The sequence below is a fragment of the Canis lupus genome, chromosome 7 (assembly GCF_011100685.1).
Source record: "Canis lupus familiaris isolate Mischka breed German Shepherd chromosome 7, alternate assembly UU_Cfam_GSD_1.0, whole genome shotgun sequence".
In the NCBI taxonomy this organism is placed as follows: domain Eukaryota; kingdom Metazoa; phylum Chordata; class Mammalia; order Carnivora; family Canidae; genus Canis; species Canis lupus.
Window position 1 is genome coordinate 26,791,484 of NC_049228.1, and position 25,360 is coordinate 26,816,843.

Genomic DNA, 25,360 nt, shown 5'->3' on the forward strand with positions numbered 1-25,360 from the left:
ACTTAGCTGTAATTATTTCAAATTGGTGTCATAACAATGGTTTTCTCCGGCTGCAAAAGTACGTAGCAAAGCAGGTGAGTGTGGTGTGTAATAAAAGGTGAAAAATGATTACATCTAAATAAAAGGACAAAGGAGAAAAGCTACCATAAGAGAAACTCTGAACCCCAAGTATCATCACGCCTAAAGCCCTACAGGCTCCAAGTGCTTGTGCTGGATCCTCCCCATTCCCAGGCCCTCCTGCCTTTGATTAACTTCTTCTCCTTCACCACTCAATTCAGTGATGCTTCTTTTGGGAAATTCCTTTCACCCTTCCCTTACAGCAGCTTTATTCTGGTCCCTTCTAATCATTTACTTTATCACCTTATGCTCACCTCGTTTTCTTACTGTAGTGATCCTACTATATTATAATTTGAAATTTCTCCACCTTGGATACAGAATAAAATCCACACTGTTTGGTCTAACATTAAAAATTTCCCTGTCTGACCCTAACCTTCCGTTCCAGCTATTTGCTTCCTCCCTTTCATGCACCCTATGTTTCAGCCAAACCCAATCCTTGGCCTTTCCACAAACATACTCATACTAACATTCTCTGTCTTTGCCACCATCCGTGAGATTCACTTCACCCTTCCCACACTTTCAGCCCGTCCAAGTCCCACCTGTGCTTCAAAGCCCAGATCAAAAACAACCACTTCCTACAGCTTGCCTTCTCCAATCCTGCCATGACAAGGTCTTCCTTCTCCGAACCCCAACATCCTATTTTGCATTGCAGTGGTCTGAATACACATAGTCCCATTACTACCCTGGTGGAAAGGTCATTATTGCATTTGTCTTTGCCTCACAAGGACCATCTTTCTCCCGTGCTCATCACTGGCACACAGTGCTTACGGAACACAGAAGGGCCATTAGGTCTGCAGTGGACAAAGATGGCTTCTGTTATTTTGATACCTAGCAATCAGTCAGAAACCAAATTTTTCAAATTAAGTGTATTTAAAAGCCTAAATCATCATGCCATCCATTAGTATATCTTATTCTCAGGACACTGTGCACTTCTTATCATCTTACAAGCAAATTAATTCCAGAATAATAAATAACAACCCACCTATTCTTTTGCAATGCACGTAATTCCAAAACCTTCAAAACTGAACTACTGAGCTTTTGCAGCTACATTCAACAAAAATGTATCTGATAAGGAGTTATAAAAGCCAAGTAAAAGTACTGCATTTTACACTTACAGCAAAGTAAGTGAATATAAGAACAGTTTGGGACCCCCAAAAATGTGATTTGCTTTCACTGCACTTATCAGATTGACATGCTCAAATACTAGCCCTGCCCAGCTCAAGAGCAAGACACAGCTTCTATACTTAATGTATTCCAGATTTGAGGAAGACAGAATAGAATTAATAGAGAACTTGGAAATCCTGTTGACAATAAGAGAAAAATACTGGATTTGGTTATAGAATGTTTTCTCCCTTTTACTTTGTGACTGTGTATTTACCTATCCTTTTTGCAGCTTGCAGAGCAGGTTGTCTGAATGTTAAAATGACAGGAAATTCAAATGTCATAAGTCCTTTCACTTGTACACTCAGTGTCAAGCTTTGCCCTCTCAGGTTCTGTCCCCAAAATGGTCTCAACTTAGCCCTGTGGCAGAAGCCGAGAGACAACGGCCAACAGACAGGGGGACATCTCCTTCCTATGAGATCATCTATGAAGTAAGCAACCTAAGTTCAATATCTTAAAATCAGGACATTTAAATATACTCCATTAAATTTGGCAGATGAACTCAAGAAATGTGTGTGCTAAATTCATTTTTTTTCTTATGACAGTGCTTTAAAGAAAGTGAAAATAATCCCATTTGATACAAGGGGAAATCCCCCACAAAATTCCACACAAGATACAAACTCCCCTCGCAGTCTCGTGTCCCACTGCCCTCCCTCAGTGAAAATGCATGACTCCCTGCTCCACGAATCCCTGCTGTACTTTACCTCTTCTGTGCCTTTGCTCACACTACTCTGTCCACTGTAAGCTCTCTCTTTTATTCTCCTGCCTCAATAATCTCCAGCCTCCCATGTTTCACATGTGTGCATGCATACACACACACACACACACACACACACACGTATGTGTAAACCCACAGCACACCATTGCCTGTCGAAATCATTCTTTTTCTCTATCCAGGTAGGTTCAACTCAAAAGCCACCACCTTCATTAATCTTACCCAATCTTACCCCACAACTCCAGCAGAAATTTATCTGTCCTGCCTCTGTGTTAAGTCATGATCACTTATGAGTAGGTCAGGCCTCCCTCCCTAAAATGCAAGGCTCTGGAGAACAAGGTCTTACTCACCAGTATATCCCTAACTATACAGAGCACAGTGCTGTGGATGCAGGAAGTGTTCCTGCTTTTTTTTAAATTGTAAAGTCTTTTCTTTTGTGAGTGTGACAATACAGGAAATCACCATTAAACTCAAACTAGAGTCTCCTATTTCCTACTTCTATCTCTGTACTCCCCTGCTCAGATGACAAAAAGGCTACTTCACTAGCCATTTATAATTATTAATTTTCTTTTAGTAGCTTGAACAGAAGACGAGGAAAATGTAAATCACTTGCCTGATACCATGTATGTTTTTGATTGCATAGCTTATTTCTCTTCGTAATTCTTTCTCATTGAACTCCATCTGCAGATGCAAAATGAGCCACAGTTATGACACTTAATTCCTTTGAATAATAATATTGTTGAATATTTAAAAATGAGAATAACTTGACTTAGTTATTAATAAATGGATACTCATGTGTCTCCTAACCTAAACCCAGATGGTCAAAACATCTGTTTATATAAAGTTCAAGGCAACATAGAACATTGGGGATTTCTGGGAATTTTAGCATAGTGGATTTTAAGTCTGTTATAGATAGGAGCGCTATGCATAAAGAATGCCTTCTGGACATAAATCTGGCCATTCATTTGAAATATACAATTCTTCATTCTTCTGCTGAATGTAGTAAATGTATTTATTCACAGACAAACGCATAAATAAGAGTGTCACCTGACATGCACCAGTGGTCCAGCTGGGCTGAGATTAACAATGGCTGTCTTTTCTCCCTGGCCATTTTAACCACCTGCATTCAAGGCCTCTTTACAAGAGGAAATTAATAATATTTTACCAATCCAAGGCAGGATAGATGACTGCATAAAAATCTCCCAGAAATTCCAGGTACTCTAAATATATTTGGAATTGGGATCAAAGTGTCATGGAGCTTAGACCTAAAAGGGATATCAAGAGCACATTTGGTTCAGCCCTTGACTTCTAAGATTTTGCCTCCCCAGCCTCATTGTCTATCCATTTTTCCCCTCACACTTTATACCATCAAACAATGAACTGCTTTAGTTTCCTACCACACCCCGCAGCCCACAGCTCAGCTTTCACCATTCCTCCTTTTCTATCTGTAACAACCCCAGACCCTAACTCCCTCCTGCTTGCCTAGCTGTTCATCCTTGCAAACTCAGCTCAGAAGCCAGGCTCCCTCATGCACTCAGTATGGGATTCAGGTCTGTAGGCTCAAGGTTACCCCTTAGCACATTTTAATGAAATGATCTATTTACCAATTTACCTCCCACAGCAAGACATGAGCACCCTCTTCTGTATGTGAAGCAAGTAACAGAGTCCCTAGTACTACTTAGCCCTCTTGGGCAAGCCAAACTAAACTTGGCGAAAATAAAACTCTCTCAGTTCATACCTCTACACAAACTCAGCTTTTGCTCAGTTTCCCCATCTATGATTTGCCATTGTTCAAGCCTAAGCCTCAGGAGTCACCTTGAATCTTCTTTTTTGCATCCCCCATACCAGTCCAAGCCCTACTGACCCTACCCTCAAAATCACAAATCCAATCACTTTCTCCATCCTCTCTTCTAGAGCATTTTTACTAGGAAGCTAAAGAAGATTAAGTTTCAGGGCTTCCCTCTTGCATAAGCACCTTCCAAGACCCTGTGCCTAACTCTATGTTTATAATTTTGTATTCTTCCCCTTCAAGGGCTCCCCCCAAATTGTATAAACTTTAGGCACCACAGAAAGTTGATTCACTCCTAGGAGCTCTGACCCTACTGTTTAACTCACCAAACTTTTCTCCCTGAATCAACTCTCTTGCCCCTTTACAATTGAGCCTACAAAGTGTTCTTTTAAAATTATCCACCAAATCAGGTCATACCTTTTCTTAAAACTCTCCCTTAACTTCTCATTATTAAATGTAAACACCTCACTGCAACCTGGAAGGCCTTGCATAAACTGGAAACTTCCTTCCTCTGAATTCACAGCATGCCCTTCTCTCCTCCATCAGCTCTATACTGGCCCCATCTATTCTCTACCCACTCTTTCTCTACCCATTGGACAGATGCTTGCTTTAAGGCCTCATCCTCAGCTGTGCCTTGAATGATCATCTTCCCAAGATCCTTACAGCTGATTTCTTCATGACATTCTAGTCATGCTTTCAATGTCCTCTACTCAGAAGGACTTCACCTAAAACATCCTATCAAAAGTGGCTCACTCAGAGCATCTGGGTGGGCACAGTTGGTTAAGCGTCTGACTCTTGGTTTCAGCTCAGGTCATGATCTCAGGGTCCTGGGATCAAGCACTGCTCAGTGTGGAGCCTGCTTGAGATTCTCTTTTCTTCTCCCTCTACCCCTCCTGCTCCTGCCTGTCTCTCTCTCCTTCTGTGCCTAAAGTAAACAAATAAATATTTTTAATAAGTGGCTCACTCAACTCCGCCTCCCTCGTTCTCCCTAACATTGTGTTACATAACAACACTTGATGTTTTTTTACTTTGTCTATTGTAAAATTTCCTCCCTTTTCCCACCAGACAGTGCCTCTGTCTTGCTCACTGGCACCTAGAATTTTGGCACAGAATAGGTGCTCAAGAAACATTATTAAATTAGTCAGACAACAAATAAACTTCATAATAACTCAATTAGTATTTGTTGAAATAACTTGAAATGTTGTTAGATCCTATTAAATTAATAAAATCAGGACCATCAGGAAGAAAATATTTCTCTCCTAAATTTCAGCACCTGAGTATGGGGATTTTTGTTCAAGGATTTTAGTCCTATACCACTCACATAAACATTTTATGAACAGTTATGTAGAACAGAACATGTAAATGAAAAAGTGAAAGGAAAGAAATAATACTTGGTACAAACCTTTACTATCTCAAAAGGAAAGCGTTCGTGGAAAATACGATTGATTTTAGCCCCTCCTGAGAGCTCCAGGGTATCTACTTGATCCCCTGACCCTTCAATTCTCTTCTCAAAATCCACAGCAAATTGCTGAACCATCCTATAATTGTGAAAGAGAAAAAAACTCAAGTTAAAGTTATAAGGCTTTGCATTTCTCATTTTAATTCACTGTGGTGAGCCTTTAGAATCCTTTCCTAGTGTTCTTAGTGGCACCTACTGGCAGAATTAACACTGCACTCTATTCAGCACTCAAAAATGTAATTATATGACATACATGTTATTAAGATTTATTTTAGGCATTTAATTAAAATATATATCTTAAATATCTGTGTCATTAGATGCATCCTGCCCATTTAGTCGAAAACATAAGTTGGCATTTAAAAAGACTGAAATTAAGAATTAAACAATAAAACTTTATATAGAATAGTCAAAATGTACCTCGGTTCCTATGACATTGCACTCACTTTGTGTTCTAAATGCTTCAGATGAGCCCCTTCATTCTCTGTGAGCTCTGTTCCCTGCCCCAACATCACAGACCTCCCTCTGCCAGAACAATGCTAACTGGTGACCTCCACCCTACTCCACAACTAGCTCTAGCCTTGTTTTTCAATGATTCCCCACAATTTGATAATAAAATTAAAATTCCTTAACCCATTATGCAAGATGCTCCATGGTCTGGCCCTGGATGCTCCATCTCTCACTACTCGTCCACGTTCACCTTCTAAGCCAACCATAAAAATTGTATTTGCAGTTCCCTATGTGTACCATGCTCTGTGCTTCTACACTTGTTTTTCTTTCTGCTCAGAACATCATTTTCTCTGTTCCTTGCTTCCCTGCCTGGCTAATTTGTATCTGTCCTTCAAGAATCAGTTCAAGCATTAGTTTTCCCAGGAAACCTTCCACGGTCCTATCCACTACCATTCCTCATTGCCGTCAGGTAAAGGGACTCTCTTCCTCCTCTCCTGTACTTATTTTCAACACAACACTTAGTAGAGCCCCTCACCCTTGTTCACCTGCCAGTCTCTCTCCTAAAAGCAAGAACCATGAATTTTATTTATCTCCCCCTGCCCAATATTCAAGAGGTACTCAATAACTTCAATGAAGGAATGAATTACCTTAAGGTGGTTGGTAAAAACAAAGAAAAATATTACAGGGAGAAAACAGCAACTTACTTACATTTTCGATTGCTAGTGTAGAAACTCTAATTTTGGCATGAGGGTAATACTTTCAAATTCAACAGGAAAAAGTCAAACCATTGAAGACTTATCTTTTATTCTCTTTCATCAAAACCACGGATGAATTAAAACTGCAAGTTACATAGGCCAGAAAATTCAGAATACAATTGGACCAGGTAACTATGTTTATGCAAATGCAAATATTAATCTAATTTTTAACCACCTGAGAAGGTATACACTTGAGGAAGCACTGAATGCTGGGAAATTTTAGGAAATTAAACCTCCAGCCACTGCTTTCCTTCCAGCCTACACTCCAGCCCATTGGCCCACTACAACAAGCTATAAACAATTTCACACTATTCTCTTGTCCTCCTCTTCCACCTGACAAACTCCCCCCTACATTAGGTTCTCAGTAAAGTACCTTTTCTTCTGTGAACTCACAACCTTCCTCACCTGTAATTGCTTCCTCATTTGTCCTCCCTTAACATTTTATACTTACCAGAAACATAGCATTTATCAGATTTTAACACAGTTGCTTATATGTCTCTTTCCCTTGCTCTATTGTAGCCTCTCCTTGATAGCAAAAGTCTTATCTGTTGTTGAATCTCCAGTAGATAGCACAGAGCCAGACACCAAGTCAAACACAAAGAGATGATAGGAAGGCAAGAAGAGAGGCAGGCAGAAAAGGGGAAAGGAAAGAAAAAGGAAAGGGAGGTAAGGAGAGAGGAAGGAGCTAATCAGCCCCCTACAAGGGAAGAATCCAGATGTGGAAAATTCTGTAATCTGAGTCCAATGGAATCACAGAGGCAAGCCTAGTATTTGTAAGGAGAGTAGTTTCAGTTGATGTTAAGATGATGACCTAGAGCCTAAACAGAAATAGCTTTCTTTTCTCTGTAACTTGAAGAGTTTTTATAGTAGCTTAACCAAGGCCAAGAATAAAAAGAAAAGATAAACTAGGAAAAGAGTTGAATCCAAGAAAAAATTCTTTCCACTGTATGATTCCATAATGTTTTTAAATGAGGAAACATAAAATGTTACATTAAATTTTTACTTAAATAATTTGAGCATTTAGAAATATCTCCACAAAGAAAGGGATCTTCTCATGCATTTTCAGCACCAAATTAAGGGCATCTGGATTGCAAGGTTGCACAGTAAGAAGAGACAGCAAGAGGGAGCAAGCATCATCTTGGAAAATGGGACTTGGGATGTCCTGGGCTATCAGCTGGGCAAGGGGTCTTCTGGTTGAGAGGAAACTGATGTAAGTTGCAGCATAAGGATAAGAGGACAGATGAGACTGGGAGGGGCCAGAAAACAGAACAAAGATAAAAGACATAAGGAGATGGTGATTCTCTAACAACTCTGCTGTCCTACCCAAGGCCTCTCAGGGATACCTAGTAACCCAAGATAAGATGGGAAGATCATGAAGGTGTAAAAAGATACTTGGCAGGTTTCACATCTATGTTTTAAAAGAGCTACGTGAAAGTCATTACTAAAAAAAGGTGAAAGAAATTTAAATGGGCTTTGTCACCCACATTTTAATTATTAAAGCCTTGGTTCTCATTCCACTGAAAAACGTTCACAGATAAATCACATGAAATGACTAACATAAGAAGATAATAAGTGCGAGTGACATCAGTAGAAACAGTTGTATAATACAGATGACATTTTTGACAGGAGCTTTGTCCACTTCTAAAGACTATGGGCAAAAACCCTACTGAGTTATCACTATTGGTTTTACTCATTTACAGAATCCAATTATAAAAGCACAGGGAAATTGTGCATGGGGATGGACAACTGGTTCAATTTATAGGAACAGAATAAGATCACATAAAGACTCAAGGCTCATTGTATAACATACACTGAGTCTCTACACTTTACTTGCTTCTTCTGTTAAACCTCAAAAATATCATGACAAAGAGACCAAGGCAGGGATCCCTGAGGGGCACAGCGGTTTAGCGCTTGCCTTTGGCCCAGGGCACGATCCTGGAGACCCAGGATCGAATCCCATGTCGGGCTCCCTGTGCATTGAGCCTGCTTCTCCCTCTGCCTGTGTCTCTGCCTCTCTCTCTCTCTCTGTGTGACTATCATAAATAAATAAAAAATTTAAAAAAAAAAAAACAAAAAAACAAAGAGACCAAGGCAAAAGCAAACCGAAGAAATTAGTTTCAAATGCTGAACGAGGGAAGGGAAAGGTGACTCACTGCAGCAATGCTTTGGTCTTCCTGGTGGGGTCTTCTGGCTTGAAGTTTTTGTAGCCTTCTACTTCATGTTCTATGGAGAGCAACTGCCCCTGTAGTTTGTTTCGGAAGTTTGGCAGGGTATCTCGAATGTGGTTGGTAAGTTGCTAAATAAACCAAAACAAAATCATGTAGATATAACAAATTAAAATTAACTCGTGAAACAAAAAATTGACCTTCACTGTTTTCCTAATCATTTAAAACTTAGAAATCATATACATATATACCTTTGAGACTATGTAGGTAATAATGAGAAGGAGCTCCAACTCTCTCCTGACCTTAAGGAGATGCTCCAAATTCCTTCCATTTGGAGTCACTTGCCTGGTCTACCTCTTTATGCCTGGCTGGAAATATCCTGTTAAAATGCACCTAATGTTACCAATGAGACTGCCTAATAACTTGAGCATGGATTGATTTGTCAGATTACCTAGATTGTAGAAAGGAGCCTTATGTTAAAATGTAGTTAGAAATGAAGAAACTGGAAAGTTACAGGTGCTGCCAGATGTCGCAATACCACACTAGTGGAACCTGTAGGCACCTATTTATCAGCTGTTAACTTCCCTTCCATTTTGCAGCTCGAGTGCTTCCTCTTGCCCTGCCTCTAGGCCTCAGTCCAGTGGTGGTTGTTCACTGGCTGATGCCTTCAGCAGTTTGCATACGAAAGCTCCATGTCTAGCAAAGGAAAACTCTCTCTCTGCTGCTGCTTTCTTTACCTAACCATCCACTTGGCATTTCTGCTGAGATCATCTGCCGGCACCTCAAGCTCAGAAGATTGAAAAATTCTCTAAGAGATTGTCTATGAGTACATTATTAGTTAAGAATAAAGGTGGGATATAACCCAGATTGGTTAGCCTTATGTTCTTTCTATTATAATCCAGTTTAAAAAAAAAGTCTAAATTTAAAAAAAAAGAAATAAAGAAAGGGAAAAAAAGATCATCTTCTTGAACTGGTTAAGTAATAAACTTGGAATCAAAGGAAAGAGAATTTAAACTTCACAGAAATGCAGGAAAAAGAATAATAATTTGAAAGGGGAATAAATATCCACCGACTAAAGAAACCATTTTAAATCATTTTCATGTTTATCTGAGATTACTTGAATATATCTATTCAATACATCTATAGTTATTTAGATGTTAATAGTTCATTACTAGCTTATACCTTTGCCCACAGTTATGATTTAAGATATTCCCCAGCATGCTGTTATTATGGCTTTGAAGCGGAAAACAAAAGAATGGAGAGAACTGCATTCCCAGTAGCAACATCACAAATCCTCAAGTCTAAAAGGATCAGTAACCATGAGATACTAGTAGCCACCTGCCTGCCATGTGAGTGGTAAATGATAAAAACACATGGTTTCCACTTCTTGCTTCTCAGATATCTCAACAGCAAAGCAACACTCTGGACCACTCTTGACTTTCTAAACCACTTCTTTCCTTGGCTTTGATGACCCTAGCTCCTCCCATTTTTCTCCTAACCTTTCAAATATACCCTTTACATCTCCTTTGCCAAGTCATCCCCCTCCACCAGACCTGTAAATATCAATATTCCTCAAATCTGAGTCTTAACCTTCTTCTTTGTCCACTCTCTGTTCTTTCCTACAGTAATCTTATTCTATTCATAGCTTTAATAAATATCCAAACACTTGTGGCTACCAATGCATTATCTACAGACCAGACTTCTAATCTTTGCTGTAGGCTTATGTATTAGACTACGGACTTTACTTCTCTTAGATGTGTCAATGACACCTCAACCTCAGTATATCTGAAATCAATCACCTAATCTTCCTTTTAGGGCTCTCCATCTTGTTGACTTCATAACAATATGGGAACTTGGAACAAATCCTTGACCTCACCTCTCCATAACCCACCAGAATTAATCTACCACCAAGTTCTTGATTTTCCTAAACATTTCTCAATTCTGCTTTTTTTCATCTTCACTGGCCCTAACCAAGCCAAACTACCATCATTCTCACTTTACTTCTAACTTCTCATGTCTACTCTTGATCTTCCTATCTGCAACCACCATGATCATTTTTAATCCACAGATATGATTGTGTAATCTCCCTACTCAGATGCCTTAAATGACTCACTCCCCACTGTTCTTAGGATAAGAACAAAAATCTTTAACTTGCCTATAAACATTACAGGATCCAGCCTCTGCCTACTTCTCCAAATTCGTCTCTTATAACTCACTCCCTCATCCTCTGCCCTCCAGTCATAATGACTCAAAAATGTCATGTTCTGTTCCAGTTTTCGCCATAGAAACTGTCCCTCAGGGCCAGAGGTATTGGTGCACATTGAATCAGCCATAAAAGTATCCTAGTTTCAAACAGTATGAAGATCCCTGAAGCAATAAAAAAGAAAGTGATTATCCAAGAAAAGAGAGATCTTCAGTACAAAATTCATTCAGTTTTCAGTCAACCAGAATCCAGTTATGTCATAGTTTAGGGATCATTTGTATAACCAAATGGCCAGTCATATTCTTTCTACTTTTCTAGTATTCACAACCTTATTTATTTCCAACTTTAATCTTCCTAATCACCTTAGTGATTTTTCTCTAAGAATTTTTCAGTTTATATTTTTCTTAGATCAATACAGGCATGAAAGCAGTAATCCAAAAAGATTTTTACCAGCTAAATACATTGGTAGAATATTATGCCTTTTGTGTGACAAATCAATGTTCCTTCTCTAAAATATATTCATATTCGTTAAATGATACAACCATAACACCACCTCATGACTTCTAAATTCTTATCTACTGGACCCCTGGGTGGCTCAGTCAGTTAAGTATCTGCTTCAGCTCTGGTCATGATCCCAAGGTCATTGGATCGAGTCCCACATCAGGCTCCCTGCTCAGTGCTTCTCCTTCTCCCTTTGCCCCTCCCCCCTGCTCATGCTCTCTCCCAGTCTCTCTCTCAAATAAATAAAATCTTTAAATAAATAAATAAATACATACATACATACATACATACATACTCATCTACCCTTAGATAAAAAGCACAAATCTTACATGAGGTCTGTTATGCCACTTAAAATAGAAGTATACCACCACTTTTTTATTTTCTAAAACTTCTTCAATTGTTTTGCCCAAATGGTTCAGGTACAGTATTACAAGTAGCCTGCTATTGTGTTAGTCTCTAAAGATAGCTTTCGGGAGCAAACAATCAGGACATTCAATAACGACTTGATTGGTTGACAAAGTTCATAAACATTAAAGCATATCCTATGATTCTATTTGTGAGAAAAGCTGTTCACCATCTGAATCAACATAATCAAAACTCAGGGAGGAGACCCTGCACACACTAAGGATGATGCTTAACTTCCCTAGGAGATGGAAAATATGTAACCAAGTAAGCGCATGAGGTTTTACGCAAGTATGTAAGTGCATGGAATGTGGGAAGTTGGTGGCCCAAGTCTACTGTTCAGGGAAAGGAGTCTGCAAAAACCTCTTAGATGAATGGAGATCAATGATTTCTTATACGGATTTTTTTTATTTTTAAGAATTTAAATTAAGGAACAAATCAATCCTAAACAAAAACGATAAAAAAAATTTTAAAAATAAATCTAACCTAACCATTACATGTTGACATTTTAAAAACAGATCCCAAGAAATCAACCTTTCAGAGATATACAAGTTTAGTTTCTTAAGATAACTACATATTATGAGTAAAGTGGGTGCTAATATATACCCTGTTCACTGTTCCTAAATAAGTGTTTATTTCTGCTTTGAGCAGTATTCTTTCGATAACATTAAAGTAGTGTAGGACTAAGTATTTATATTCATTTTTAATTCCTATCAATTAAGCCAAATGTCTTATTTTGGAAAAAAATTAATATTGAAATTAAAAATATGAATTCCAATAGTCACTTAATATTTCATAATTTTTGCTTGAGAAAGGTCTTTACCTGATTAAGGACCTTCTGCAGGTGTGGGGTCCCCATCCGATCAGCAATATGTCTATACGCCGGATGTGAGAGAAAAAATTTCCTTTCGGCCAACATGGCAGCCTTAATGTCCTTCTTCCCATCTATGTCCTTCTGGCTTCTATTTACCACCCCTACATAGCCTGAAACAGAACACATACAATGGGGTTTGGGACACTTGTTGTTTATTCTGGAGAGATTTTAAGGCTCTCAAACAGGCTGAATAAGAAAAGCAAAATTATTTTTAAGGACTGAAGAACTGAACACTCCATTTAAGTCATCAGTATTAAACAAAGGCTGGCTGATGGCTAATGACACTTTTTTAGCATTAACACAGTAATGTGTTTGCCCTTAAGAGCTCCGTACATTTTAACAGTGTCTCCCTTAGCAGTTTTGTCATATGGTGGCCAAGTAAACAAGTCACACTTAAAACAGAACAGTATATATTTATGCAGTTTATGATGAATATTTATACCCTCCCTCCAAACTCCTTCTTTTTCCTGTTTTCTTATTCCTGTTATTTTAAGGAATAGTTCTCCCTTTGGATCATTTTCAATATATCATTTGGAAACATTATGCCATTCCAGAAAAAGTATAACTAATCACAAATATATTCCCCACAACTTTGAAGGCATAAAACCAAGCTTGCCATTGGTTTCCCAATGGTTTCTCTGCCACATCATCAAAGGAAGTCCTCTCTATAGGACACGGTACATTACCCCTGCGAAGAGGCAGCAGCTTGTTCTCTAGAACATCCCTGGCATCTGTTCCTTCATCCATAAGATCCAATTTGGTGATGACTCCAATGGTTCTTAAACCTGCATCACAAACAAACCCAATATTACAGTTTTCAGAAGACTAACACATTTTAGAAATACATATGTCCCTACCAATGCTAAGTACAGGCACTCATGTGTTTGGTCCTTTTCCTGTTTCTCTCTGTCTTACTTTGTCTTCTAATCCACTGCTACCCTGGTCTGGTGAATTCAGATGTGATGAGAAGGAGAGTTGTAAAACCACCTATCCATAAGATAACTTTCACTTCAAGAGAGAAAAAAACTGAATAGTATATCAGCCAATAATTTTAAATATGTATATTTATTGTTGTACCATGCACACATGGAAATTATACACTTAAAATTTTCCTCCATGGGCTTTAATGTTTTTACATATTACCTTATTGAAAATAAATAAGTAGGATCAATAAGAGAGTGTGTCATAAACCAGAGCTTATTACTGAGCCAGTTCCAAGTACTTGACAGACAAATAAGAAGAAAGTTAGGTATAGGATAGCATCATCACCAGAAATAAAGTCTCACAGCATTCCCTGTTCCTTAGAAAAAGATATATGACTTAACGAAAAGAAGACCAAACTAGGAATCCTAATACTTGGATTCTGGTCTCAAGGCAAGCTATTTAACTCTCTTCTCGGGGTCTGTTTTCCTACCTGTAATATAAAGAATTGGAAACCTTAATCTCCAAGGTACTTTTCAGTAATAAAAACAACATAAAACCTAGACATTTTATGTAGCACATCAGATACACTGTGTTTGCCCATTGCTTTCTTCACTAGATAAAATGAACAATATTCGCCTAGGCATTCATATTTTTAAGTGCATTTCTCTGGACACCCAGTAAAACATGATAAATTGAACACATTTTTATCTTTTTATCTGAAACCACTTTAAAATGGCTAATATTTATTAGGCCAACTAGGTTTTACATACTTTATATGTCTTAAATCATTTGCTCTTAGAAAGATTAAATCATTTAATCTTAAAAACGATTCCAACTACTGTTTTTTTTTTAAGATGAGGAAACTAATGCAGAAAGAGATTAAGTAGCTTTCCCAAGGTCATACAAAGATGTAGGTCTAGGCATCCAGAGCCCATGCCTTTAATCAATATACTGCTTTTCACAATACAAAGAATTTTAAAAGTAAAGAAGGTTTAAACCAAGAAAGTCAAAGAAAATAGGAGAGGACTGAAGAAACATTTTGAAACTGTAAACCCAGCAGAATAACTACTAACTAACTTAACAGACTAGAGAAAGAGGAAAATTGAATCCAAGAAAGCCAACAACAGGAGAAGCCCAGAAGCTGGATAATTTACATCACAGCCTCTCAGAAAGGTTCAGGGAGACCAACAGCTCTGACAATAATGGAGAGTAGTGGGGGCAGTTGAGGCTGAAAACAAAAGTGCTGGATGAAAGCAGTGAGATTTCTATGGATAACATAGCTAGGATCCACCCTGGTCCGACCTGGCAGGACAGCTCAGGTATACTCCCTGGAAGCACTGAACTATGGAAAACTGAACTAATGGGCACTTGGCCCAAGTAGGGGCATCAGGTATTAGAAGAGGGTGATTAAGTGAAATTCAATATACTGTATGGCAGGACCTCTCTGCCTAGTCCAGTTTAAGAAAAAAATGGCTGGTAGAATTTAACCCCCAATGCAGGAGATTGAAAAAACTGTCTGGGGAAGTTAACCATTCTTAGAGGAAAACGTAGACATTAAAATTCAGTGGAACTCCAATTAAGACAGCCCAATAAATCATCCTACTGTGAAGCCTATAACTCATTTAGTCAAGCACACCCACAGAGAATTTCCAATCACCTGATAATATTTCACTTTTAAATATAATCAATAAGTGTAGGTTACCAACTGTCATCATACAAAATTATTATAATATTAATATAACATATTATTAAATATATTTCCTATAAGTGACTTATTTATTATAGCATTCTGTGATTTATATAGTTGTAGAATCACTATGTTGTGCATCTGAAACTAATACAATATTGTACATCAACCATGCTTCAATAAAAAATAAAAATTTTTAAAAAATGATTTTAAATGTTAATGGATAGCCAAGGAGAGTCTCTGAGACCAAAACAAATATTATAAAATAGAACTGAAGAAAACAAAGACAATACAAAATATAAAAGAAAACTTTATTATTTTATTAATGTCCTTAGAGAAAAAGGAGAGGTTATTGTGTCCATGGGACAAAAATAGAATGTCATAAAAGGAAACATTCAAACAAACAAAAAGAATTTTCAGTAACAAAATATAAGAGTAGAAAAAATTTTAAATGTTAAGAGAATGGTTGGAGTACAAAGTTAGAAACTCTTCCAGAAAACAAAAAAAAAAACAGAAGTAAATAATAGAAAAACTTGTTTAAAACTAGAGAAATAGGGATCCCTGAGTGGCACAGCGGTTTGGCGCCTGCCTTTGGCCCAGGGCGCGATCCTGGAGACCCGGGATCGAATCCCACGTCAGGCTCCCGGTGCATGGAGCCTGCTTCTCCCTCTGCCTGTGTCTCTGCCTCTCTCTCTCTCTCTCTCTGTGACTATCATAAATAAAAAATTTAAAAAAAAAAGAAACTAGAGAAATAGGAGTACCTGGGTAGTTCAGTAGTTTAAACAACCAAATTTAGGTTTTGGCTCAGTTCATGACCTCAAGGTCATGAGATCAAGCCCTGTGTCGGGCTCTATGTCCAGTGAAGAGTCTGCTTGAGATTTTGTCTCTCCGTGTCCCTCTCCTCCTCCCCCACTCTCTATTTTATTCTCTTTCTCTGTCTCAAATAAATAAATAAATAGTAAAAAAGAAAAAACTAGAGAAATAATCCAGAAGACCCAATATCTGAATAACTGACATCGCAGGAAAACAGAAAATGAAACTGAAATAGTTGGGCAGGGGCCATACTATTCAAGAAAATATCCTGTAAGTGAAAGATTAATTTATGCGTTGAATAAACCCATCAAGTATCCAACATAATATGAAAAAAAAAACCACACACACACACAATAGTAGTAAGAGATTTCAAAACACTGGGAACAAATAAAATATCTAATAAGCTCCCAAAGAAGTTAAGAAAATGACAAAAAGGGTTTGGGATCATTATAGCATCAGTCTCCCCAGCAACAAACTGGAAACTAAAATTCAATAGAAAAAAAAAAAAGAAAAGAAAAATAAAATAAAATTCAAAAGAGTGCTGTTTTCAAAATTCTGAGGGAAAAATCATTTCTAGCCTAGAATTCTAAACTATCAATAAATGTGACAGTAGAAAAAGATATTTTCAGACATGCAAAATCTCAAAATATTTTACCTCCCTTTCTCTTTCTTTGGAAACTACTAAAGGATGTGTTTCGCCAAACATGGAAAGCAAACTAGCAAAATAGTAAATAAGAGATTCAGGAAGCAAGATGTATACTATAACCAAAAAAAGAAGGGAATTTTCAAGATGGTGCAGATCCCAGTACTAGGCCAGGAGAGCAATCAATATCTATTAGGATGAGAGGACACAGATTACTGAGATTTATTTCCCCCACTAAGAAAAAAAAAAATGAAAATGACAGAGCACCTAATGCCTAAGATTTTTGAAAGTATTAAGAGATTTAGACTCCTGGAAGAGAAGCTAGAAATGCACTGCTGAAGGATATATAAAGGACTATGCAAGCAAACAAAAAGAAAGACAACTTATCAACCTCAAAGACAACAATATCATGTAAGAAAGAAATGTAATCATAATTTACACAGGGCTCAGCTGTGAATGATATTTTCATAATCATAAATATTTAAATATAATTATATTAGTAGAACATGGGAGGGTAAGTATGTATAAGTATATATGTATGGTTAGTATAAGTTAGTATAAGTATATATGTATGGTTAGTATATGGGGATATGTGAGAGAGATAGAAGACAGCTAAATTTTTTTCCACAGTAGGAAGTCAAAAGTGAATTTCTAAAAATAAAATTTCAAAAATAGTAGTATGAACAGATTACAGAGAAACATGGAGGTAAATACCAAAAGAAAGATAAAAGAAGTGAAAGTGATAACCTCCAGAAAACAGTAATCAAGAATCAGGAGGAGTAGGCAAGGGACCAATAGTTTTGTTAAAAGCCTTTAGGACTGATTTTTTTTTAAAGCTATGTATATTTATAACATTAATAAAAATAAAAATTAAATTTTAAAAGTATTTTCTTTACTACTCATTTAGCTCTGCAAAGGTAGAGAAATCTATGCTTAGTAGTATACCAGAAATATCAAAGGAGATTATTTTCTTTTCACAGCTATACAAATAGGCAGCTTAAAATAATCAATGACCTCCTACTGGCATACTGGAGACCTACACTGACAGATTTTAAAAAGCCATTGCCAGAAGAGATTCAAAGGTAGCATGTTTTCAAAGCATTTCACTGGGAATCTAAAAGACTCAGATAAAAATAACAATAGAGACCATGTATTGAGTCCTGATTATGCACTGGACATAGACTTGAAACAACTCTATGAAATAGGTGCCACTGTTTTCTCAATTACACTGATCAGGAAAGTGAGATTTGGAGAGGAAAGGCATGCTTACCTAAAAGCTCACAGCCTGGAGGGTGTGGAATCCAGGCAAACTAATTCCATTTTTAATCACTATATTTTTCTGCTTCCCAGTTCTTAGCTAGATTCTATAAATGATTAGCTGTTATTATGCAAGTTAGTTACATCACCCAGGCCTGTTGATCTACATATAAGAAACAGAAGACTAACCAGAAATCTCTTTCAAGTCCATAATTCCAGGAAGGATAAAAACTTCCAGATTTAGAAGTTATGTACAATAATAAGTAAAGAGTAATTTTTTAAAAAATATTTGCCCTCCAACTAAAGGGAAAATTAAATTAAATTAAGAGCTAATAAATAATGTGTGATACTATGTTTCAATTATATTTCTCTTCAGTAAAGAAGAGCCATAATGACGAGTGCTGATGAATTCTGATGAAGAACTTAAAAAGACACACAAGGCATTTCCAAACTCTGATTCTTATATGGCACAGAGGTTAACAGCACTCATTCAATATTCTCACAGTGAATATCTGAGAAAAATTCCCTTGCACTCATACAAGGGGAGAAAACAAACAATCTGATTTAAAAATGGGTGAAAGACCTGAACAAACACCTCACCAAACATGATGTACAGATGGCAAGTATATATACAAAAAGTTGTTTCCACATCATATGTCATTAGGGAATTGAAAACTAAAATAACAGTGAGATATCACTGAACAACTATTAAAGTTGCAAATTCCAAAACACTGACAACATCAAATTCAGGCAAGGATATGGAGTACCAAGAACACTCATTCACTGCTATTGAGAATGCAAAATGGTACAGACATTTTGGAAAACAGTTTCTTACAAAACTAAATATACTCTTATCATGTGATACAGTAATTGCAATCTCTGGTATTTACCCAAAGAGTTGAAAACATGTCCACAAAAAAAAAAAAAAAAAAACAAGCACACAGATGTTTATAGCAGAATTACTTCTAATTGCCAAAACTGGGATGGAACCAAGATGTCCTCTGTACATAAATAGATAAATAAAACTGCAGCACAACCAGGCAATGGAATATTATTCACTGCTGAAGAAAATGAGCCATCAAGCCCTAAAAAGTCATGGAGGAACTTTAAATCCACATTGCTAAGTGAAAGAAGCCAATCTAAAAAGCTACAAAGTCTATGGTTTCAAATATATGACATTCTAGAGAAAGCAAAAGTAAGGAGACAGATAAAAGCTTAAAGGGTTACCAAGGGTTAGGGGAGGCAGTGATAAAAAGGTGGAGTACAGAATATTTTTAGGGCAGTGAAAACTATTCTATCTGGTATTACAATGATTGATACCTATCATCTCACATTTGTCAGAACCCATGGAATGTACACCATCAAGAGTGAACCCTAACGTTAACAATGAACTTTGAGTAATGATACACCAATTCTAGGTTCATTGATTATAACAAATGTACTACTCTGGTGTAGGATGTTAATAGTTGAGGAGGCTGTGCATCTGGGGACAGAATATATACGGGAACTCTCTGTTCTTTCCACTTAAAATTGCATAAAATATAAAATCTATTAATTAAATAATAAATCTATTAATTAAATTATCATAATCTGTAAATTATGATAATTTACAATTATCATAACATATGTAAAGTACTTGGTGCATAAAATCACCTAGTAAATGAAATTTGTGATCTCACGAGCTTTGATTCTCAACATGCCTCCTACTCTACTCCAATCCTAAGCTTCAGGCACACCCAAAAAGTTGCACTTCTCCATGTGACTGTGCACTCTTGGGCAACTTATCTTCATAATGCTGCCCCTCAACTCCAAATATCCTTCCCTTCCCTTAATTTTTTGGTCAACTCAAACCCATTTTTCCTTTTTATCATTTTATTTTCATCATTATATGTACACTCTTTAATCTCCATACCCTATTTCACTCATCCCTCCACCCACCCACCCCTCTAGTAACCATAAGTTTATTTTCTATAAATAAGAGTCTGTTTCTTGGCTTCTCTTTCTCTTTTTCCTTTGCTCATTTGTTTTGTTCCTTAAATTCCACATATGAATGTGATCATATGGTATTTGTCTTTCTCTGACTGATTTATTTCACTCAGCATTATACTGTCTACCTCTATCCATTTGGTTGCAAATGTCAAGATTTCATTCTTTTTTATAACTGATTAATATTCCATTGTATATATACCTATCTTCTTTATCTATTCATCTATTAATGGACACTTGGGTTGCTTCCATAGTTTGGCTATTGTAAATAACGACACAAGAAATACAGGGGTGCATGGATCCTTTGAACTAGTGTTTTTGTATTTTGAGAGGGTTAATTACTGTATCATAGAGTGGTTATATTTTTAATTTTTTGAGGAAACCTCATATTGTTTTTCACAGTGACTGCACCAATTTGTATTCCCAACAACAGCACACAAGGTTCCTTTTTCTCCACATTCTTATCAACACTTGTTTCTTGTGTTTGTGATTTTACCATTCTGCCAGGTGATACTTAATTGCAATTTTAATTTGCATTTCCCTAATGATGAATGATGTTGAGCATCTTTTCCTGTGTCTGTTGGTGATCTGTATATCTTCTTTGGAGAAATGGCTATTCGTGTCTTCTGTCCATTTTTTAATTGGATTATTTAGTTTTGGTGTATTGAGTTGTATCAGTTCTTTATATATTTTGGATACTAACCCTTTATCAGATATGTCATTTGCAAATATCCTTTCCTATTCAGCAGGTTGATTTCTAGTTTTATTGACTGTTTCCTTTTCTGTGTAGAAACTTTATTTTGATGTAGTCACAGAGTTTATTTTTGTTTTTATATCCCTTGCCTCTGGAGACATATCTAGAAAAATATCACTACAGTCAATGTCAAGACAGATTACTGCCTATGCTCCCTTCAAGAATTTTGATGGTTTTAGGTCTCAAATGGTCTTTAAACCATTTGGAATTTATTTTTGTGTATTGTGAAAGAAAGTGGTCCAGGTTCATTCTTTTCCATATGGCTGTCCAGTTTTCCCAACAACATCTGTTGAAAAGACTGTCCTCTTCCCATTGTATATTCATTCCTCCTTTATCAAAGATTAATTGACCATATAATTGTAGGTTTGTTTTTGGGTTTTCTGTTCTATTCCATTTATCTATGTGTCTGTTTTTATGCCAGTATCATTCTAATTACTACTGCTTTGTAGTACAACAAAATCTGAAATTGTTCCTCCAATTTTGTTTTTCTTTTTCAAGACTGCTTTGGCTATTCCAGATCTTTTATGGTTCTATACAAATTTTAGGATTATTTGTTCGGTTTTGTGAAAAATGCTGTTGGTATTTTGAAAGGGATTACATTAAAGCTGTAGATTGCTTTGGGTAGTATAGATATTTTAACAATATTTGTTCCTCCAACCCAAGAGTATGGAATGTCTTTCCTTTTCTTTTCTTTCTTTTTTTTTTTTTTTTTTTTTTTTTTTTTTTTTTTTTTGCATCATCTTAAATTTCTTTCATTGGTGTTTTACAGTTTTCAGAGTACAGGTCTTACACCTCTTTGGTTCAGTTTACTCCTAGATATTTTATTGCTTCTGGTGCAATTGTGAATGGGATTGTTTTCTTAATTTCACTTTCTGGTGCTTCATTTGGTTTGTGTACCTTGATTTCATATCCTGAAACTTTACTGAATTCATGTTCTAGTGTTTTTTGGTGGAGGCTTTAGCATTATGTAATCTATACAGTGACAGTTTTGCTTGTTCCTTACTTAGGTGGATTACTTTTATTTCCTTAGTTGTCTAATTGCTATGAGGACTTTCAGTACCATGTTGAACAAAAGCAGTAAGAATGGACATCCTTATTTTGTTCTTGACCTTAGGGGAAAAGCTCTCAGTTTTTCACTACTAAGCATGATATTGGCTATGCATTTTTCATATAAGGGCTTTATTACATTGAGGTATGTTCCCTCCAGATTCTACTTTGCAGAGGGTTTTTATCACGAATTGATGTTGTACTTTGTCAAATGCTTTTTGTGCACATACTGAAATGACTATATGGTTTTTATATTTCCTCTCGATGTGATGTGTCACATTGATTGTTTTGTAAATATTAAACTTCCTTTGCATCTTGGAATAAATCCCACTTGATTGTGACATATGACTTTTTAAATTATTGTTGGATTTGATTTGCTAATATTTTTTTACCTTTTTTATTTGCTAATATTTTGTTGAAGGTATTTACATCTATATTCATGAAAGATATTGGCCTGTAGTTCTCTTTTTTTGTTGTGTCTATCTAGTTTCGGTATCAGGGTGATACTGGCCTCATAAAATAAATTTGGAAGTTTTCCTTCCTCTTGTATTTTTTGAAATAATTTGAGAAGAATAGATATTAACTCCTCTTTAAATGTTTGATAGAGTTCACCTATAAAGCCATCTGTTCCTGGACTTTTGATTTGGGGGAGTTTTTAAATTACTGATTCAATTTCATTGCTGGTAGTCAATCTGTTCAAATTTTCAATTTCTTCCTGCTTTAGTTTCAGTAGGTTATATGTTTCTAGGAATTTTTCATTTATTCTAAGTTGTCCAATTTGTTGGCATATAGGCTTTCATAATATTCTGTTACAGTCGTTTATATTTCTATGGTGTTGGTTGTTATTTCTCCTCTTTCATTGGGGATTTTATTTGCATCTCTCTTCCTTTTTTGATGAGTCTTCCTAAAGATTTATCAATTTTTTTGGTCTTTTCAAAGATCAAAATCAAAGAACCAGGTCCTAGTTTTATTGATCTATTCAATTATTTTTTTATATTTCTATTTTGTTTTGTCTTGTTTTCTGCTCTAATCTTTATTATTTCCTTCCTTTTGCTGGGCTTGGGTTTTATTTGTTCTTCCTTTTCTAACTCCTTTAGATGTAAAGTTGGGTTGTTTATTTGAAATTTTTCTAGCTTCTATTTTATTTTTTTAGATTATTTATTTATTTATTTATTCATGATAGACATAGAGAGAGAGAGAGGCAGAGACACAGGCAGAGGGAGAAGCAGGCTCCATGCCGGGAGCCCGACGCGGGACTCGATCCGGGTCTCCAGGACCGCGCCCTGAGGCAGGCACTAAACCACTGAGCCACCCAGGGATCCCCTCTAGCTTCTTAAGATAAGCCTATATTCCTACAAACTTCCCTCTTAGAGTCACTTTTGCTTCACCTCAAAGATTTTGGACCATTGTGTTTTCAGTTTCATCTGTTTCCATGTAATTTTTATTTCTTCTTTGATTTCTTGATTGACTCATTCACTATTTAGTAGCATGTTAATTAACCTCCATGAATTGGTGCTCTTCCCACATTTTTTCTTGTGATTGATTTCACTGTGGTCACAAAAGGTGCATAGTATAACTTCAGTTTTTTTTTAATTTGTTGAGACTTGTTTTATGGCCTAATACATGAGATCAGCATTCTGGAGAGTGGTCTCTGTGAACTTCAAAAAAAAAAAAAAAAAAATATCTGTGCTCTGCTGTTCTAGGATGGAATGTTCTGAATATGTTTCTTAAATCCATCTAGTCCAGTGTGCCATTCAAAGCCATTGTTTCCTTATTGATTTTGTGTTTGGATGATCAATGTAAGTTGGATGTTAATGTCTCTTACTATTATTGTATTACTATAAATCATTTCCTTTATGTTTGTTATTAACTGTTTTATATATTTGGGTATATATATATATATATATCCTGTTGGATGCATAAATATTTACAAGTGTTATATCCCCTTCTTGGAATGTCTCATTTTTTATTGTAGTGTCCTTCTTTGTCCTTTGTTACAGTCTTTATTTTAAACTCTATTTTATCTGACATAAGTATTACTACTCCAGCTTTCTTTTGACACCCATTTGCATAGTAAATATTTCTCCAACCCCTCACTTCCAATATGCAGGTGTCTTTTGGTCTGAAATGAGTTTCTTGTAGGCAGCATATAGAAGGGTCTTGTTTTTTTATCCAGTCTGTCAACCTGTGTATTTTGATTGGACCATTTAGTTCACTTGCATTCAAAATAATTATTGACAGATATGAATTTATTTCCATTTTGTTACTTGTTTTATGATTTTTTCTATACATTTTCTCTGATCCTATCATCTCTTGCTCTCTTTCATGGTTTGTTGGCTTTCTTTAGTGATATACTTGATTCTTTTCTCTTTATTCTTTGCACATCTATTATTGGTTTTTGATTTGTGGTTATCATTAGGTTTGTATATAACAACTTCTGCATATAGCAGTCAATATTGAGTTGATGGTCACTAAGTTAAACCAATTCTCTATTCCTCTTCCACCTTATCCCAACATTTTAGGTATATGGTATCATATTTTTACATTCTCTTATGTTACAAAGCCCTTGACTGATTTTTATGAGAATATTTCTTTTTATTGCTTTTATATTTTTTGCTTTTCATACTCTCATTTATGGTCTTTCCTTTCCACTCAAAGAGTCCTCTTTAATATTTCTTGTAGGGCAGGTTTAGTGGTCATGAACTCCTTTAGTTTTTGTTTATTTTGGAAACTTTATCTCTCTTTCTATTCTGAATGATAGTCTTGCCAGATAGAGTATTCTTGACTGTGGATTTTTCCCTTTCAGCACTTTGAATACATTATGCCACTCCCTTCTGGCCTGCAAAGTTTCTGCTGAAAAATCCACGAATAGCTTTATCACATTTCCCAGTATGTAACTGTCTTCTTTTTTCTTGCTGCTTCCAAAATTTGTTCTATATCACTACTTTTGGCATTTTAATCACCCTGTGTCTTTCTGTGGACCTTCTTGGGTTGAGTTTTTGGAAGAATCACTGTGTCTTCCATACCTGGATATCTGTTTCCTTCCCCAGATTGGGGAGGTTTTCAGCTTTGCTTCTTCAAATAAGTTTTCTGCCCCTTTTTCTCTCTTCTCTTCTTTGGAGGTCCCTATATGCAAATTTATTATGCTTAATGAAGTCACTGGGTTCCCTAAGACGATTCTCAATTTGCATAATTTTCTTTCCTCTCCTTTGCTCAAATTGGTTACTTCCCATTATCTGTCTTCCAGGTCATTATTTGTCCCATCAAGTGTATTTTTAAAATGTCATTTATTATGGTCTTGATCTCTAATTGGTTCTTTATTATCTGTGTGTAAGGATCTTGTTTATGTCCTCCACTCTTTTCTCAAGTCCAATGAGTATCTTTTATGATCATTACTTTAAATTCTCTGTCAGCCATATTACTTATATCTGTTTCTCTTTGGTCCCTTGCTATAGTTTGGTTGTGTTCTTTCATTTGGGAGACATTTCTCTGTCTCCTCATTTTGTCTGACTTTCTGTGTTTGTTTTTGTCTGTTGGGAAGTTCAGCTACTTCTCTTGCTCTTAAGGATAACAGCCTTATGATGAAGAGGTCCTGAAGTGCCCTGCAGTAGAGTGTCCTTTGTTCCCTAGGGCCTGGCACTTCAGGGAGTGTCTCCTATGT

At 36.3% G+C, this 25,360-nt stretch overlaps 1 protein-coding gene across 7 annotated transcripts in view; it reads right to left on the reverse strand.

Annotated features, from left to right (window-relative positions):
• DNM3 (dynamin 3) overlaps positions 1-25,360 on the reverse strand; it is a 547,820-nt gene that overhangs the window by 344,190 nt on the left and 178,270 nt on the right. For all 7 annotated transcript variants that reach the window (XM_038542511.1, XM_038542508.1, XM_038542513.1 and 4 more), the window contains exons 5-9: positions 13,275-13,373; positions 12,538-12,698; positions 8,597-8,739; positions 5,185-5,320; positions 2,607-2,674 (exon numbers count right to left, since the gene is read on the reverse strand). In XM_038542511.1, coding sequence (XP_038398439.1) covers positions 2,607-2,674; positions 5,185-5,320; positions 8,597-8,739; positions 12,538-12,698; positions 13,275-13,373 — 607 coding nt within the window. The remainder of the gene's footprint in view (positions 1-2,606; positions 2,675-5,184; positions 5,321-8,596; positions 8,740-12,537; positions 12,699-13,274; positions 13,374-25,360) is intronic.